This window comes from Manacus vitellinus, unplaced genomic scaffold (assembly GCF_001715985.3).
Source record: "Manacus vitellinus isolate BGI_N305 unplaced genomic scaffold, ASM171598v3 scaffold_4_pilon, whole genome shotgun sequence".
NCBI classification, from domain to species: Eukaryota; Metazoa; Chordata; class Aves; order Passeriformes; family Pipridae; genus Manacus; species Manacus vitellinus.
Window position 1 is genome coordinate 15,006,142 of NW_021940604.1, and position 17,535 is coordinate 15,023,676.

At 39.4% G+C, this 17,535-nt stretch overlaps 1 protein-coding gene across 5 annotated transcripts in view; it reads right to left on the bottom strand.

Annotated features, from left to right (window-relative positions):
• The window catches only part of NCOA7 (nuclear receptor coactivator 7), a 91,715-nt gene that overhangs the window by 40,752 nt on the left and 33,428 nt on the right, over positions 1 to 17,535 (bottom strand). For all 5 annotated transcript variants that reach the window (XM_018078035.1, XM_018078038.1, XM_008933996.2 and 2 more), the window contains one exon: positions 5,257 to 5,510. In XM_018078035.1, coding sequence (XP_017933524.1) covers positions 5,257 to 5,510 — 254 coding nt within the window. The remainder of the gene's footprint in view (positions 1 to 5,256; positions 5,511 to 17,535) is intronic.

A 17,535-nucleotide genomic window follows, 5' to 3' on the forward strand; every position in this document is an offset into this window, starting at 1 on the left:
GTCACCAGAGATTAGGGCTGATTACTGTTAGCTAATTACAAGTAAAAATTTGTAAAGATTTTCTCTTTTTTAAAAAATTCTTTTTACCTTTTTATGACTAGCACCTTAATTAGGTCCTCAACTGCATCCTACTGTTTTGTACTAGGTAATACAAAAGACAAAACCAGGACTCATTAAATGAAGGAAGTTTAAATTTTCGACTCAATATATATTGAAAAGTCCACTTCAGATTGAGCCTATTTATCAGGCCTAACTATTATGTAACGTGCATTCAGTAAGTGCCCTGCCTTTTTATTAAATTTAAATTCTTTATAAATTTTCACTGTGTGGCAAGCAACTTTCAGCTTCGAAACAGAGTAAGTACTGCTGGCATCATGGGAGTTGCCTCTGCTGTTTCTGTGCCAGTCACTGCAAATCTCACACATTATGAGTGATGAAAATTGCTATGCCCTCTCTATTTTATTTACTAAAATTTGTTCTTGGCCAGCTACCCAGAACATTCAGAGGCTTGGTAACTGCACACACGCTGTGCTGCTCCTGTATTGCCCCCTGCTCCAGTGATGGCAGGGAGTATAAGTCAAAGAAAGGCTTCTGGTTTCTGCCTCTGGCACCTCCTGCTTAACATATGATACACTATCTCATTAAACTGGCACATACCATTTTCCTTCTCGTGATGTTCAGGACTCCTCTTTGTTTTAGATAGAAATCAGAGCTACAATAAGAAGAGGTTTTGTTAATCTCACCTCCCACTCACTGCAGAAATTGAACACCGTGCGGTGAACGAGAAAGGATGGCTTTGTGATTACAGAGTAGAACAATAAGCTAGTCAACTGGACTGTATTTTGTTGACAAAAGTAACTCTGTGATGTGGGATAACTCACCTAAATCAAACTTTTATTTATGATGTATTCTTTAGTGGAGACTAATTCCTCACATATATCGAATGCTTATATTCTCAAGCAAAATCAGTGGAATCTAGGAATATTATGCACATTTGATAGAAGGACATATTATATCATGCTGGAATAAGTATATCGATGAAATTTAGCGTTGTGTTTGACCACTGTTACACTGACTACTTTCAGAAGGTCACACACAGACACTGTTTCAGCGTCTTCAGCGGCAAAACACAAATATTTTCATCCAGTTTAGCAATTCCCGACAGGAATCACGGTTTCCTAATCTCACAGAAGTCAAGTCAACATCTTCCAACAAAAACAGACTTCCCTGAGAAAGTGTATCTGAACCAAGCAGCCATACTGCAGAAGTAGGTCAACTAGGTTATCCCAAAAAGAAAGAGGGAGCATCCTGGGCACAGAGTATAGCAGCCAGACTGCCTACAGAACCACTCCACTGTACCTGACAGTCTGAAAGCAGCTTTCTGCAGCAACAACAGCAGAAAGGGTAAGACAAAGTTAAAAAGCAGACTACCACATAAGCCAAGAGAGGAGGCAAAAATAAGGAGAAAGGAGTGTCATTTCCAATGGTCTTCAGGAACAAACAACAAGCACTATTAGCACCTCTGTTGTTTTAAGGCAAGAAAACAAGGGCTGTATCTGCAAAGCAATGTCTTATTGGGTGAGATTTGGAGGCTGAATGGCACAAATTATTCCGGAAGTATAGTGACACTGCAAAACAGTGCAAACGCTAAGAGAAAATGAAAATACGAGGCTATGCTGGAGAAACCTTAGGAAGAGTATGACCTGTTCATTCATTCAGCAGTGCCCTAAGAGAAATGATTAATACTGTGTACCATCAGGTTATTTGTAACAGTGCCACGACAATGCTAACAGACTCTATAGAAGAGTCTATAGAAGAGTTTTGGCTGAGACAGGGTTGCTGGAGGATCCCTATCTAGAGGATGCTCGAGTGCACCTCCTCCCGCTCGGCTCGGCGGTGCCACCCGCCGGCTGCAGCCATTAACACAACCTCGCACCTGAACACCAGGCGAGCAGCTCCTCACTCCACCGCTGCACTTCCACCTTCCTCAAATAATCAAAGTCTTTTAAACACTCAGGGACAACCACCATCTGCAGTTCTGCACAGCCTTCAGAAGCTGTGTTACAGTCTTTCCACCGGAGAAGAGGGATTTACTGAGCCAACAAACTCCTCCTGACAGTGTCATGCCTGCATGTTACCTATTAAAAGGCACGGCATTCAAAGTGGAAGTCAGGATGTCACTGCCAGCATTTCCAGATTCATAAAGGCCAACACATTCACAAGATTCTAATGAAGTGATGTGGTATGCAAGGAAGAAACTGAAGTCAGATGTGATGTTCCTTCCCCCATCCCTTAGCACAATAAATAAAGAAGGATTTATTGTCTGGTAAAATATGAAAGGGAGATTATTCAGAGGACAGTGGTCTTCACTCTGTTAGACTGACTGACACAACTCTTCTAGATTCATATTGTCTTATGACAGGACCTCCATTAAGCCACAAAATAAAGTACATATATCATGAGAATATACAAGGCTGTTGCTATGTCTAATAGATTTTTCTTCTGACAAGGAAAACTTTAGTATTTTGACAAAGTGCAGAAAGTATTTAGAAAAAAAGAAAACCAGTAATTCCTGTCTCAGATTTTCTTACAGTTAGAATCATGGAATTGCTTGAGTAGAAAGGGGCCTTAAAGATCACCTAGCCCCAATCCCACTGCCATGTTCTAGACATTACTCAAGGCTGGGTAGTTGGGAAGGAACAACCATCAAGAACCCCAAGCCCTTGTGAAAACACAACTAGAAAAAATGGTTAACAGGGGGAGAGAGGGAGGGGGAGAGAGAGAGACAGAGAGAGAGACACAGAGAAAGTACATTTTAGTCAGAACACCTCAGAAACATCAATAAAGGGACAAGTCAGAAGGGAAAGAAAAAACATGTTGGGGGGGAAAACAAGATACATGTGTTCCTAATGTTTAATAATGAAGACAGATGCATATGCATGGATAATCCCTCTCGGCCACTTTCCTATGGATGTGTATCAATGATTAAAAGATAAAGTCCTTACAGATTTGGCAATACCTTCCCACTATGGCAGCTAACACATCTTCCAGCAGAGAACTGTCGAATGTACACCTTCTGGCAGAACTCAGTTCACCGAGACAGATTGTTTTGTCCTCTGCCACACCACAGGCAGGTAAAAGGCTAACTACTTTAACAAGTCCAGCTCTTCAGACTCTATGGGTGTAGAGACAGCTCTTGGAAACTATTCAGTGTGTTAGCAAAGGTGGCAGCTTTCAGGAGAACAGCAGTAACAAACAGCTAAGCAGGTAAGCCCTGTGAGTAGTAGCTGCAGCGGATGAAGGCACATATAAGACACGCAGTCTTTCTAACACTATAGCAACGACTAGCAATTCTACTGAAGTGACTTAATTTTGAAAACTGCACAGGAAACAGAGCTGCTGCCCTTGTTTCACAATCAACTGTTTTCTGTATCTATTTAAACTTTCAATTCCGCAATCTGATGCTCCAGTTGGGTAAACGTCTTTCTTTAGGAACAACCAAAAGCTGGCATTTAAACAAGAAAGGGGTTTTCATCTCTCTGAGTTTTTGTCAGTCGGGTCTGTGCTCAGCTCAACAGCAGCATTAAATTATTTTATTTCTCAACAGAAATTCTGTATTTCTGCAGAACCCAGAAGTTTTGCACACCTACATGATGGCCAGTAGCATTTCAAGTCACCTCACCCCGTAATGATGCCAGTCCACATGAAACACAGGAATGCTTATGAAACAAACATTAGTAAAACCTGAGTTCGTACTGACTGTTGGATCATAAGTCAAAGACAAGTTGGAGAGCCTTACAGCGTCCCTCACCAGCCCAGCCACACTCTTAAGTGACATCGACCCTCATCTCGCCATCCCAAGTGTCAACTGTTGCAGCATTTTTTAATTAAACTCCTGAAACACTAAACAAACAAAGTTCAGCCACAGACCCCCAAATTCCTCTAGGTACAAACCAAAAATAAATCACTGCTTTTAGCAGAAACATTTTACTGGGAATGCAACAGAAGCTTATATTTTGGTGTGTTTGGATTTCTTTTATATCAGCATGCTACTAAAAGAGAAAGAATTTACAGGTTCGTTCACTAACAATTCTCCAGTTTTTCCTCTACAGATTTTATATCAAGAACAGCGTGGTCAGAACTTCAGACAAAGACAAAGTTTTCTTTTAGTTTCCAAATTATTGATCTCATCACAGTCAAATCTGCCAAAAAGTACAGGCTGATCAATAAATCACTGTAAACTCTTGCGCTTGCCAAGAAACATTACTCCAAGGTTCATCTTCTTCATGGCAAGACCTGTACTGCCTCATAAAAGACACTTCTTGGTTGTGGGCTAGTCCACATGCACCAGTCAACGCATAACAACATTTTTGCTGCGGATTTCTTTTTTCTCCCAAAGAGGAGGACTCCTTAGGAGTCAGCCATTCATGCACTCACTGTGTGAGCAGTAAAGAAGTCTGTTTTGAGGGTAGTTACAATTTTCTGTTCCCTTCCTTCTGTTTAAAAAAGAATTTCTTACAAGATGGAACCAGAGTTCTCCAAATCTAAGAATTCATTCTAACAAAATACCAAGAGAAAATCTGGAACTAGAAGAATTTCATAAATCATATCTAAAATTACTTAGAGTATCTAACAAATTACAATCCAGAACTGCAAATAGATGTGTATATGACTCATCTCGTATACTTATGCAGAATTTTTTTAATTACTTGCAAAAATAAATCTAAAAAGGAATTTAAAATTAACTGAGTTACTCAAACAGCTGGGGGATGAGAGGGAAGCAAGCTTTCCATCACACAAGCCCTTTGACATCTTGTTTAAAAATATGTAGTTAATTTACTTACTTTCTCACAGACTTTCTTACTTTCAACAGACAAACATGAATATGAATTGACTGAAGTCTTAAATGGTATACATCAATTCATGAAACAAATAACCCCACCAAAAAACCTGAACCCAAATACCATAAAACACTGAAGACAAATCTCTAGTTAAAGTAAAATCCAATAATGAACTAATTGATGCCTATAACAGCACTGAGTTTTAGAACCGAGAAGCAAGACATTTTTTTTTTTGAGAACTGCAAGTTTTAAGTTAGAAGCTGATGATATTTAGAACTATATAATTCTATTTGCTTTTACAGGAAGGATATTCAAAGTCAATTATCCTTTTAAGAAAGGCCTAAAGAATATGAGAAAAGTACATTAATAAGCTATAAAACCAAACATGTTTCAAAATACTATAGCATTAACTCACCAGTACTATAGTATCTTTTAAGTTCTGTGCGTCTGATGTCTTTCAGCTGATTGTATTTTTTCTTTTTCTTTTCCTTGTCTGGAGCAGTTTCCTTTTCCCCAGGAAATTTACAGTTGTCTCCAGAGGAACTGAGTTGCTCCAAAATAACTTTACTTTCATCATCTTTCTCTGAAGGTGTTTTGGAAACAGGAGATCCAGGGGAATTGGCAGAGACAGTCTCGGTGTTTTGTTTGACTTGCCTTTTCTTTTTCAAACTATGCATAAAGAAAAGAAACCCACAATGTTAAGATGTAGCCAACCTCTACAGAGAAGTTAACTCACTTGCTAACTTGATCTTTTTAAAAATGAATTTAATATCAGAATTCCTTACAGCTCTTTAAAAACCACACACCTGGCATCAGTAACTTGGTAACTAAGATTATCCTACCTCATACTCTTCAATTATATCATAATCTCAAGGATGCTTTCTCAAGAATAACAAAAGACATAATAAAGTTTTTACTGTTGTTTACTGAGAAGGAACAGGGACAAACAAACAAAATATCGAAAAGTTGTTTTGGTTTAAAGCATCATACATCTGAATGTAGAAACAAGATAGCGAATCATGTTTTCAAGATGAAGCACAGAATAAAATAAAACCTTAGATCATAATGTATTATAATGCAACAGACAACATAATTTCACAGTCCAGTGCTCCTGCTTTATAAAACCATTTGTTCTCATATAAACTTGTTATTTTTTTTTCCACTTTGTCCAAGGTTATCTCCCAGCTGGCACTCATGCTATTCCACAGCTGTTCTTGCACAACCAACACCACCTGGTACTCCAACTGATGCTGAAAATCCGGTATGAAGAACTGCTCAGAGACTTTGGATCTTTTGAGCAGCAAAGTATTTATTACAACGTTGGGAGCAAGCATGGTTTGCACCACAGAAAACTTGCTCAGAGGTATCATACAAAATCAGGGGTTTTATATAATTTTCATATATGATTCTTATATTCATATGATTGCAACATCTATCTATACACATGATAGGCGGAGTTCAGGCAGAGCTTAGGGTGGTGCTTTTCTTGGCCCCCCATTTCGGTGGGGGTTCCAGCCTTCAGCCTGGGTTTTGGGGTCTTCTTTTCATCTTCATCAGTCTGACCTCTCTACCTTTCCATTGTTCTTGACCCACTCACTGAAGCTTGGAGAAAGCCTTGGCTCCAGGCCTATTTCTCCTATTCAAATGTCTACCTTATCCTAATTTTTTACCTCTAGGCCTATTGTATACTGCTTCTAGCATTCTTCTAAGTTTTGGTCCAGGGGGTAGAACAGAACAAGTCTTGGTAGCTCAGGTAGAATAGATGTTAGGGGGCCTATCTTAGTTAACTCTCTTAGGGCTGATTCTTGTTTCACAAGTGTCACCCAGCAGCTCATTCTGCAACATGACCAATGTGGTTGCAAACTACTTGTGCAGGGACATTTTCCAGCTGCCTGGATTTCTTCTGAGAGAAACCTTAACGAGATGCCTATAAATCATCCAACTTATCCCTATAGCAACAGGAGTATTTTCTTTTTAAATTACCTCTTCAAGCACAGCTCAAGTGAGAAAGATGCTTCAGGAATCCTAACAGAATTTTCTGCTAAATCACCATCCAATAGCACTGACTTCACTTAGCAAAAGCAAAGACTGACTTTATGGGTTGAGGGTCTGTGTCACTAAAATAGTTCCCAGTTAATCACTGACACATACCACAAAATGAAAAACTAATCTATCTAATTGCCCTTCTCTATAGTACATTAACTTCTTAGTTACAAGGTACCCGAAGGAGGGAGTAGTATATTTATCTTGTTGATGCTAAAAACTTTGTTACGTGCAAAGGAATGCATATGCATAGAAACTACAGACAACCAGTGAGTCACCACAAACGTGTAAAGGTTACATGATCTCACAGCAGTAGTTTACGTAAGTGAAAACTCAATACTTGAAGTTATTAATATAATGCAGGAATTTCAGAGATTCTTCCTTCCACCGTTTGTGTTCCCATGCTATTTGTATTTTTTTTTAAGCTACAACATAAAAATAAATACACAGAGCATTTGACAATTTTAGCAATACATTTCAGCCTACTCATCTTTTCTCTTAATAAAACATTAAAACCAGTTCCAAGTTTAGAATGTCTAGTCTGAGACCTCTGAGAAGGGTCAATTTCTCAAATTACATGTGACCAACACTTTCTAGTTAAACATTTCAAAATACCGCCTTACAAACTGTGTCTATCACACATGTATGTATACATATTTCTTTAATATTTCCCAAAATAGGACAGTAGGAGATTCACATTCTGCAGTCAACTCAGTGAGGATTCTCCATTCACTCAAATCCACAGATTTTTAAGACAACTAGTAGCAATTCATGCTCCCCACAGCAATAGACATTTACTGTATGTGCAACTGTCTGGATTCCGTCCTGATTACATATGAAAACACCGTACAGGTATCTATAAAAGATAATAGTGAATACGTCTCTATAGCAAATGAAGTGTTTTGTTTAGACTAATGAAAATTTGCATATGCAAAGGAAGCTTTTTACTAATAAGCCACAGTCCTGATCAAAGGCTGCTGTAGCAATCACAAAACATTGCAGTCATATTGCTTGCACAATGTTTATATTTAGCCCTGGTATAAATCTTTGCAAAGCAGCCCTCTATGTTGAAATGGCATATTCTTATCATGGTTGTATCTGATTCCAGACTTGTAAATGAGCCACATCCCTAACCTTTTACTCTACTGATTCAATGACCTTCCTGTCCACGTGTATACCACAGGGTACCCAAATCATCTGCTTCAGTAGACAAGAACTAGCAAGTGTCCACTGGCACCCCTATTTCTACTCACACTGCATCAGAGGCTTCTGTCTTCAAAGTCTATTTGTTTTGATCACAAACTGTTAAGTAAGCTCTCTGTAGTATGAATGTAGTGTCTCAAAACAACAAAAAAAGCCACTAATGGAAACGTAGAACACTTTTCTGGAAGGGAAACAAAAAAGAATAGAGAAAAACCCCTCTAGAGGTCAACAGTCCTTGTGACAATACTAACAGTTTCTGTCGGTGCTTTCCTTAAAACATACTCATTTGAACTGGAGTTTTCAAAGTTGCCCCTGGCAACTTTTAGAATGAAGAGCTAAAACAGAACTGGTCCATTAGTGATAGAAAAGAGGAAAGCAGAAATAAGCTTCTGAACTGACTCACTGCAATGCAACTGACTGGCGCTTCTCCTCAAAGTGTTGAATCTTGCTGAATTCCCAGTACTACAACCCACTGAGAGCTCACTACACAACCTACAGCACCCTCAGCACACAGCTGATGCTGCTGCAAATGGACAGAGCCACAGGCACCTTTCAGATACTAGTGATCAAGAATCTTGGCAGTCCATAGTTTCTATTCCATTCTCATGGCAGGCATCAGATTTTCAGATGGTGCCAAGCTTACTCCTCCTGCCCATTGCTCTGATTCAAGGCCATGACAATCCAACTCCCAAAGTGGCAACCTTGGCACTAGAAAAAAATACCAAATGAGGACCAAGTATCCATGACATTCAAGACAATACCCAGAGTGATTGCAACTCTGCCTAGGGTTATGATCTCTGCTCAGAAGATGCTGCTTTTAGAGGTCTCTAAAGCCTGGTCAAAATTACTCCGAACTCTCCAATTCACTCACTCTTGAAAAACCTTGATTAATATATCCCAAGGAACTAAAACAAACCTTCAACAGCATTTAAAATCATAACAGCAGCCTCAAATCTACTATACTTTTTGACATTATGTGCACCCTCTTAGTAAAGCAAATATGAAGCCCTGTATACACACAAGGTAATTCATTATTAACATACACTGGTACAGTGCAGCAGAGAGTGGGTTGTGAAGAGCACGGCTGGAAAGATTACTGCATTTTAAAGTCTACCCCCCTGAGGTACCTCCTTCAGCCTTCACTCGCCCTTCTCTCACACTGACCCGCATATCTCACACAAGTTCCCAGTCCTTCCCATGCAAATATCAAACCTGTCACCTCCTGAAGAAGGTGGAGGTTGAAGGTCTCGTCTGCTCTTCTCCCAGCTCTCAGGTCTATTTCCCAACCTTCATGACAAGAGCTACCACAGAAGATGGGCTTAGAACATAATTTTTCAAGTTTTTCCTTTTCCAACTACTTTGGAAGATTTTGAGTAGTTTTGCTCAGTTTTAAAGAGGATGTCTCTGAACAAATCCAACATTCAGACTTGTTCTAGCAGTTACGAGAGTAAAAGGGAGCTGAAGGCCAAATAAATAAATAAATTAAACCCCTCAGTTTGACCAGTGTCATGTTTTACAATTACATCAGCCTTTCAAACAAAACAATATGCATCTTTTCCAGTGAATGCCTTAAGTGTTACTGTAGAAAATGCTTGATTGTCAGTATCAGTCAATAAGAAAATTGCTGAGGGAAGAAAGAGAAGAAAGAAAAAGGGAGGGCAGGATAAACAAACATCTTATCTGCAAAAACACTCCTGTTTATGAAGAAAGTCTTACACATCTGTAATTTCATTTAGACACCAGATAACATTTTTCAAGCTAATTTGTTCTGACAAGCCAAACATTTCTTCTGAGTTTCTATAGAGGCATCCTTTTCCAGCTCCTCAAAGTGTCTTCTGAGCAACACCCAGTAAGCCATTTTCTAAGTTAGTCCAAATACAAAGTTTCCCAAACAAAAGTTTACAAAAAAAGTAAAACTTTCTGCAACATAAAGATCATTCTCATTTAATAAAGGCTAATGACCCAAAATGTATGCAATCTCAAAGTAGGCACGTAAAAATGCAAGGTTAGCAGTGCTTACTTAAATTAAATTTGCAACTGACTGTTTAATACCTTGGGCACTGACTTACAGGAAAAGAGCCAGGAAAGATTCCAGAAATGCCCTACTTCATCTACCAGACCCAAGTCTATTTGACTGCCTATGAAAGGCAAAAAACTAGTTTTTAGGATAAAGCAGCCTGAATTTCCCATTACACTAACAAGATAGATGGTTAGTGTAAAAAAAAACAACAACTGCTCAGAGGAAAGACAGGTGATGTAATCTGCCCAACTTTCACCAGAAACTACAAGCAACCAGTAAAGCTATGCAACTCTGACAATGTCAGATTTCCATTTCTTTATTATCTCAATAACTTTTTTTTCTAGAAATTCTATTATGCAACAGAGATGCCTATCAGACAGTTAAATAGGACCTCATCTGATACATAATATCACAGACAAAGAGCACTACATCCCTATCATAGGATGTTCTAAAAAATCCTAGGATAATAAGGCATGTTTTTTATGATGTATTAGATTAATAAAAGTCATATACCATGAACAATTCTTGCTTTTGAAATAAAAGCAGCTAATGAAGTGGCCCTCCAAAAATATAAAAAAAAGAGGGAAGGGAGAAGAAATCATTTTATCTTGAAGCTGACAAGCTCAAGGGTTTCCTTTTGGGAAATCTTCCACAATGTGCATCCTCTAAAATGTGCCTTGATATCTGGTATACAATCAGCTTAACATCCTGCACAGTGCAAACAGACCATGTTCACAAACACTGTTTTTTTTAAATCCATTTACGCATATATACATTAACAGAACTTGTAAAAAAGAACTTAAAAACACTTCAAACATCTTAATCTGTTTTGTTCCCATCAAGATTTCTGTTAATTTACTTTGTATGAAAATGATATACACCCTAATTATTTCATTCAGAATTAATCATTTTAATTGTAATTTTAATCTGTGCACTGATTATAACATGTACTAGTTTCTTTCTACCCTACATGCCTTTCTCCAACCATCCAGAACAGCTAAACAAATCAAAACCACGTCAAAAAACACCCACATCTACGTACAGAAACCTTACAGTAAAAATCCCCACTAGGCACCCACTGGTCTGATGCTAATCAGCTATTCTCTTCCATCCTGCACAGATCATCCGTCTCCCTTTCACCCAGTTCGGTGCCAGCATGACTTGGCCAGCTCCAGGCGTGGCTGTGCACTCATCCCATTCAATACGAAAAAGCAATTTCAGACAAAATAAATCATTACTGTCTGTCAAGCCAAAGGAAGTCAGGCTGCTTGCCAGACTGTAACACTTCACCCCAGTGCAGCTACTTTCACCCAGAAACAAATACAAAACCGTTCATCCTCAGTTAGAAGTCTTCCTAAAACTGAATAGCATCCACCCTGCAAGGAAGCACGGTCCATGAAACACCAGCCATTTCACGTTGGTCTATGACCTGTTTTGGAAATGAGTAAGCCACAAGGCTGTGTATTTACTATTAAAACAGACTATTAAGGCAAATATAAGGGAGGGAACACACCTTTTACCAGAGATTTAAACAATTAACTACAAAGGGAAAAAATACAAGAAAACCTAACTCTGAAGAACTTATCAAGGACAACAGTGTGGTTCCAGACACCCAAAGCGTCCATAATCTGGTCATTCGTAATGACAGAGGAACTACAGAAAGCTCTAATACTAGTAGCACAGGTCAAAGCTGGAAATTTCCACTTTTATTGGAACTCCTGTTACTAATTTACAACAAATACCAGCACCAGGCTTCATGCATGGTCAGTCATCAGCAATGCTCAACAAAGCTGGCACGCTCCAAAAAGTGAAGTGCTGTACCGACAATTAGGGTACGTTCATTTTCTTCCTCATACTGCCATTAGCTCACTAAAATAAGTCACTACTTCTGTTTCTCTGTAACGTGGAGGGAAAGACTTGTAGCGAAGGTTTTTCTGGAATTTTAAAGACACTGCATTTTCTGATAAAAAAAAGTTTTTAGATTAAGTGAAAATATGTGAATTTACCCTCCTCAGTTTTCAGGTTTGTATCAGGGAATTTTAAATATCCCAGCTAACATCTTTTATGTTTATTTGGGGGATGGGAATAATCCCAGTTTCCCAGGGTCAAGCTCAAGAATTTTGAACTGTCAGAAAGTTCTTATTTTCTTAAATTTAAGACTACAACGTTCCCACACAGTTTGATAAACTTTTTATTTTCAAAGGCAAAAAGTAACCCCATCTTTTCTGTTTCCTTAGCAAAAGAGGTTATGATGTATTCAGCATTCTATCACCATGACAATGATTTAATAAAACATTTTCCATATGGGAAAGATTCTTGAAAGCTATTTTGCTTGATTTAGACATATATTTAGCTCCTTTTCTTATGACCTCAGTTATTGCAGGCTCTCAAAGAACAGCTTTAGGCAGAAAGCAAAATAAAGAAATCCTTCTCTTTGGATGACTCCTTTAACTCTGCCTGAAGTTCACTTTAATAGGTTTGTCCAATTAAACTAGCACCACAGATGTTATTTTGTCACAAATATCAACTTGACTCTTAACCACACGCCCATCCTGCTCCTTCTCCTCTGCTGACAATGCCAGATACTTTCTCCTACTGTGGTGTTCATTAATCACCCCAAACCGCTCCTACACATGCAAGGAATTCTTCCCAAAGTGGCTCAGCAAGACACTCTCCCTGCACCGAAGCCCTGGCAAGGGAGGAATGGCCTTGCCCCTGTCACCTCCAGTCAGCACTGGCCTCCAGCTGCTCTCCCACACTTAGTGCCAGCTCCTTAAGCCACCATTCCCTCAATATCAGTGGCTGAAACTCAGGTAAGTAAAGGGAAGTAAGAAAAAGGGAACTGCAGTTACACTGCAAAGGAGGGTGTTACAGAGAAGCTGCACAGATTTTGCACAGAAGAGTCATGCTGTATTAAAAACTGTTAAGATTATTCTGATGGGGACAATATGGCCACAGCAATCGAGCTGGCTGAAACACATCTCAAATTTCCCCAAAACTATTATCCCCAAAACTCCTCCCTCCCTGCCTCAACTGACATGGAACTCAAATTCCATGAAACAAAGAGGAGACCCTTTAAAATTAGTAATTAGTTAACATAGGGAAAGAAAGTGCAAGAATTGAGAACAACCCCAAAGATGACAACAGGGACACAGGAAGCTTTGGGGGGGATGAGTACCACTCCATACAGTCATTGCTGCACACCCACTTTATCAGATCACCTCTGAACCAAATTTTCCTGATAATAGAAAGAAGTTTTAGTATTGATTAAACTGACTGGAAACAGTCAGAAAGAAATGTAGCGCTCAGTGACTCAAACATCAATAAACATTTACAAGGAAGCAATAAAACAGTAGATGAAATTCAATGGTCAGTTAAAGCAAAATCCACAGGAAATGTGCTGTACATTGTGCAGCAGTAACGTAGCTGGAAACCACCTCCAGGAAAAAAAAACCTCAGGGAGTGCTATCTTATTATTTCTTATATGAGAAGTACCAAGGACACGAGATTTAATTATTTCAAGAATTACCTTCAGATAAGGTGAAAAGCAGCTAAAAATAAATAGATTAGGCATGCTGTGTTTGCCAAAGACGTAAAATGGTACAAAGAGCAACTATTAAAATTGATCAAGGCAGGGCCATGGAGAACACAGCAACAGCTTTTTGGGTTTAGTGGTTTGTTTTGGTTTTGTGGGTTTGGGGTTTTTCTGCTCAGCAGGTACCTGCACCACCAACTGCCAGAAGCCTGTACAGCGAGGGGCAGACTCTTGAAGGATACTAACATGCATCCAGCTTTCCCTCCGCCCCCATTCTTGAGCACCCCTGACTGGCCCCTGGCAGAAATAAAGCATGGCAAGTGCAACAGTAATGAGGCAAAAAGCACAGCAACCCTCCAGGGCTCAAGAGGAGCACAACACTATTTGAGGGAAAGGAGACTTGTCTCGAAGCTTGTAGCTCAAAGAAGCAACTTTAGCCACTTTGTCAGCAAAAGAAGGTGCCTCTCTGCTCACCACTGATCCTGTCCCCAGGAGATGTCCGTTCTCACACACAGTTCTTTGCTGCACAGGGACAAGATCTGGGAAATTATCTCGGTTAAAGAGAACCCAGCAATAGTGCCAGTACATAAATTGTTTTCCAAAATTGGATCACTCCCTCATTAGATCCCACTTGGCTGTGCTACCATTCCTATCAACTCAAAGAGAAGGCCAAAAGAGGAGATAAGACTGCTCCTCCAAGCACCAGCACCAGTTCAAAGGCACGTTGCCCACATGGATGGGCTTGTCAAACAACAGCCTTGGTTCTTCTCTGCAATATTAGTTGAGACCAGTAAAAAGAGGATGCCAGAAAGCCAAACCAGGCACACACCACACCATGCCCAACAGACCTCTGGACAGGAGCACCGAAGCAGTTGTGGCAGCTTCTTCCCACTTATCCGGAAAAGGTGCTTTGATGATGGGAAATTTTCATGAATATTTGCATTCCCGAGGGCTGGAAGGTGGGCAGGTTCCCCTCCTGCAAAAAAGTAATGGTGATTCTGCTTCTCCAAAAGCAGCAGAGAAGAAATCGTTGTTTTCTTCATAAAGAGGATCTTAATGTTGAGTAAGGTGATTCAAGTCGATAAGTGAAGTCACATCGTGTTTGCCGAGCAGTAAGGTCAGGGGAATCCAAAAGTAGCTACGGCTAAGAAGTCAGTGACCAAATTCAAGTCAAAAACTCAATGATTTCTTTATTTAAATGACTACTAACAGGGATACCTTAGAGAGGGAGGGGACTGAGATTTAAAGTACTTGTCTTTGCATTAGCTTTTGCTTTTATTAAAAAAGTTACTTTGAAAATTACCATTTAAATGTCAAGGCTCTCCACATCATTGCACCATTCTGTATGGCATCAAACTACAGATTTAATACAGCTGTAAACAAAAGTAGTTTAAAGAAAGAAAAATACAGAGAAAAACACCATCCTTTTTATTTTTTATTATTAATAGAGAAGACCAAGTGTATTAAAAAAAAGGCACTAAAAAGGAAGTCAAATTGTTGGTTTTAAATGCTAACTTTCATAATGATGCCAGAATTATCCAAATATCACAATATATTTCTCAAGGATTCTGTTAATAACAGCTAGAAATCCTAGTATATGGGATATTGTGCACATACCTACAGACAGGCATTTAGGAACAAATTTACAGCAAGAAGTACAGTGACATGAGTGAGAAAAGGTTTTATTTAAAGTATTTCAGAGTAATTGCTAAAAACAAATCTCAACCAACCCACCGCATGTCTTAGTTCTATGTTTGCATTCATTGTCCTCAAATGACTTGTAACCTATTTTGCATGTTGAGCAGTTTAATGGATTTCCTGAACAGACTTCCCCATTAACTGACACGCAGCATGGAAGAAATGCCCAAGTGCACTGAATAGTGTGTTACGTGGATTAAAGTTCTAAAAAGACAGCCAGCCAGGCCGATAATAGGTGGGGGAAAAGAGGAATCTGTAGCTACAGTGTTTGGAATAATGACTGATATTGTCTCACACAAGAAATATTTCGTAAGTGAAAATGATAATCACTCTACACCCAGCGGAGATGTTTGCATCAATGCTTCTATTCAAAATAATATGGCATCATTTTTTTAATATTGTAGTAAAAAGACATTAACCATAGGTATAAAGATGACAAGATAGGGAGGGCTTGTCTACGTGGGGCAGTCACATGGCAGGTATGTACCAATGCAACTTCTCAAATGCATATACTTTATGCTAAAATGAGAATTTGGCATGGTCTGATATTTTCCATTAGCCATACCATCATAGTAGTGTAGTAGGTCCTCAATTACACATGTAAGAGATAAAGTGTGTATTAATTACTTCATCTTAAAATTTCTCTGTGGATTTTATATCAAGTATTATATTATTTATGCTTTGATTTTTGACTGAAGAAGATTTTGGACTTTTGCTTTATCACTTTGGCCGACACTTTCAACATGTATCAAAATGTATATGGTTGGAAAGAGAAGAACCGCTTACTGCAGCGGAAGTAAAACCACAAAAAGTAAATCTTGCCCTCTGTCAGCACAACGGAAGAAGTGGTGACAGGAAGATGCAAGAGGTCCTGCTCCCTTTCCACGTTCTCTGGCCTCAAGGAGTCCATAAGGTCCCACGGCACTTCAGGCAAATTCTGAACTAGAATAATAATGGGAGGACACCAGAAGGGTATACTGCTCTCAAATTTGATCTCACAAGGCACCCCTCTGCTTAACACCAAGTGTCCTCGCTCCTTGTAGCACCTACACACCACCCAAGCTGCAGTACATCCAGGAGTCTGAGTGCCACCTCCTCCCTGCAGATGCAGAGCAGGAAGGTGGCAGGGAAGCAGGCCAGGAGCTATCTTCAATCTCTTGCTATTTTCAAGGACAACAACCTCCTAGCAAATCTGGTTGGCCTGAGCCAGATAAGGGAGGTGTTCTCTGACACCCTGTTCTGCTGCCTGCCACTATGCCCACACCTGACCATTCCCTTCTGGGCTGGGGAGGAAAGCTTCCTGTCATGTTGGGTCCTATCCTTGTTATGGAAGGTGGGTAGGAAGCTGCTGGCCTCCCCTCCTCTGCAGTGCCCTGGCACTTCACCCTGCAGCCACAGTGCTTTGGACCTGCCCTCACCACCCCTGCCCGTACAGCTCAGTCCCTACAAGCAACTTCCTCTGTTCTGTTAAACCTAACAGTATGGTTCTTCATATGCATACAATTGCTGAAGTGCTTTAGTCCATGGGACCAGAGTCATATGCTGTAGTTTCAGATCGTGGGAAAAAAAAAAAGTTTTGGCAGCATTTGTAAAACAAAACACCTCTATAACAACAAAAATCCTTCTCAGCCTCAGGCAAGCAGAACTGCTACATGCAGCACCTGCTGTGGTCCAAGTGGAAAGAGGAGCATCATCTTTTTAACACAGATAGTGAACATAGAGATAAATCTTCTGCTTAAGGAGACTATTTTTAAAGATTGTCTGATTGAAATATGTGATTAACAGCTTGAAGCTATTTATTTATAGAAGCATTACTGAAAGCAAAAATCCATGAAAGAAATATGCCAGAAACATAAAATATAATTTAAACTAAGCTTACCTGTGATTGGTTAGCTGTTAAGTTTACATCTACTTAAATAAAAACAGTCAGTCCAGAAAAATAGTGGTAAAAACCTGAAGCTATTATCAGTATTATACAAGTGTTATACAAGGCAAGTTCTCTGTGCCTGAGACTGATGTGCCACAGGAAAATACTCAGTGCATTGAGACACCTAGAGAGTTGATTTATGGCTCATTTACATTACAAATGTTTTCTAAAGTAAGGACAATTATCTCCCTCCTCCCCAAATTCCTAAGCAGTTCTGTTGCTCTCCTTGGGATTTTCCTTCACACAAATCAACAAGAGGAATCCCACA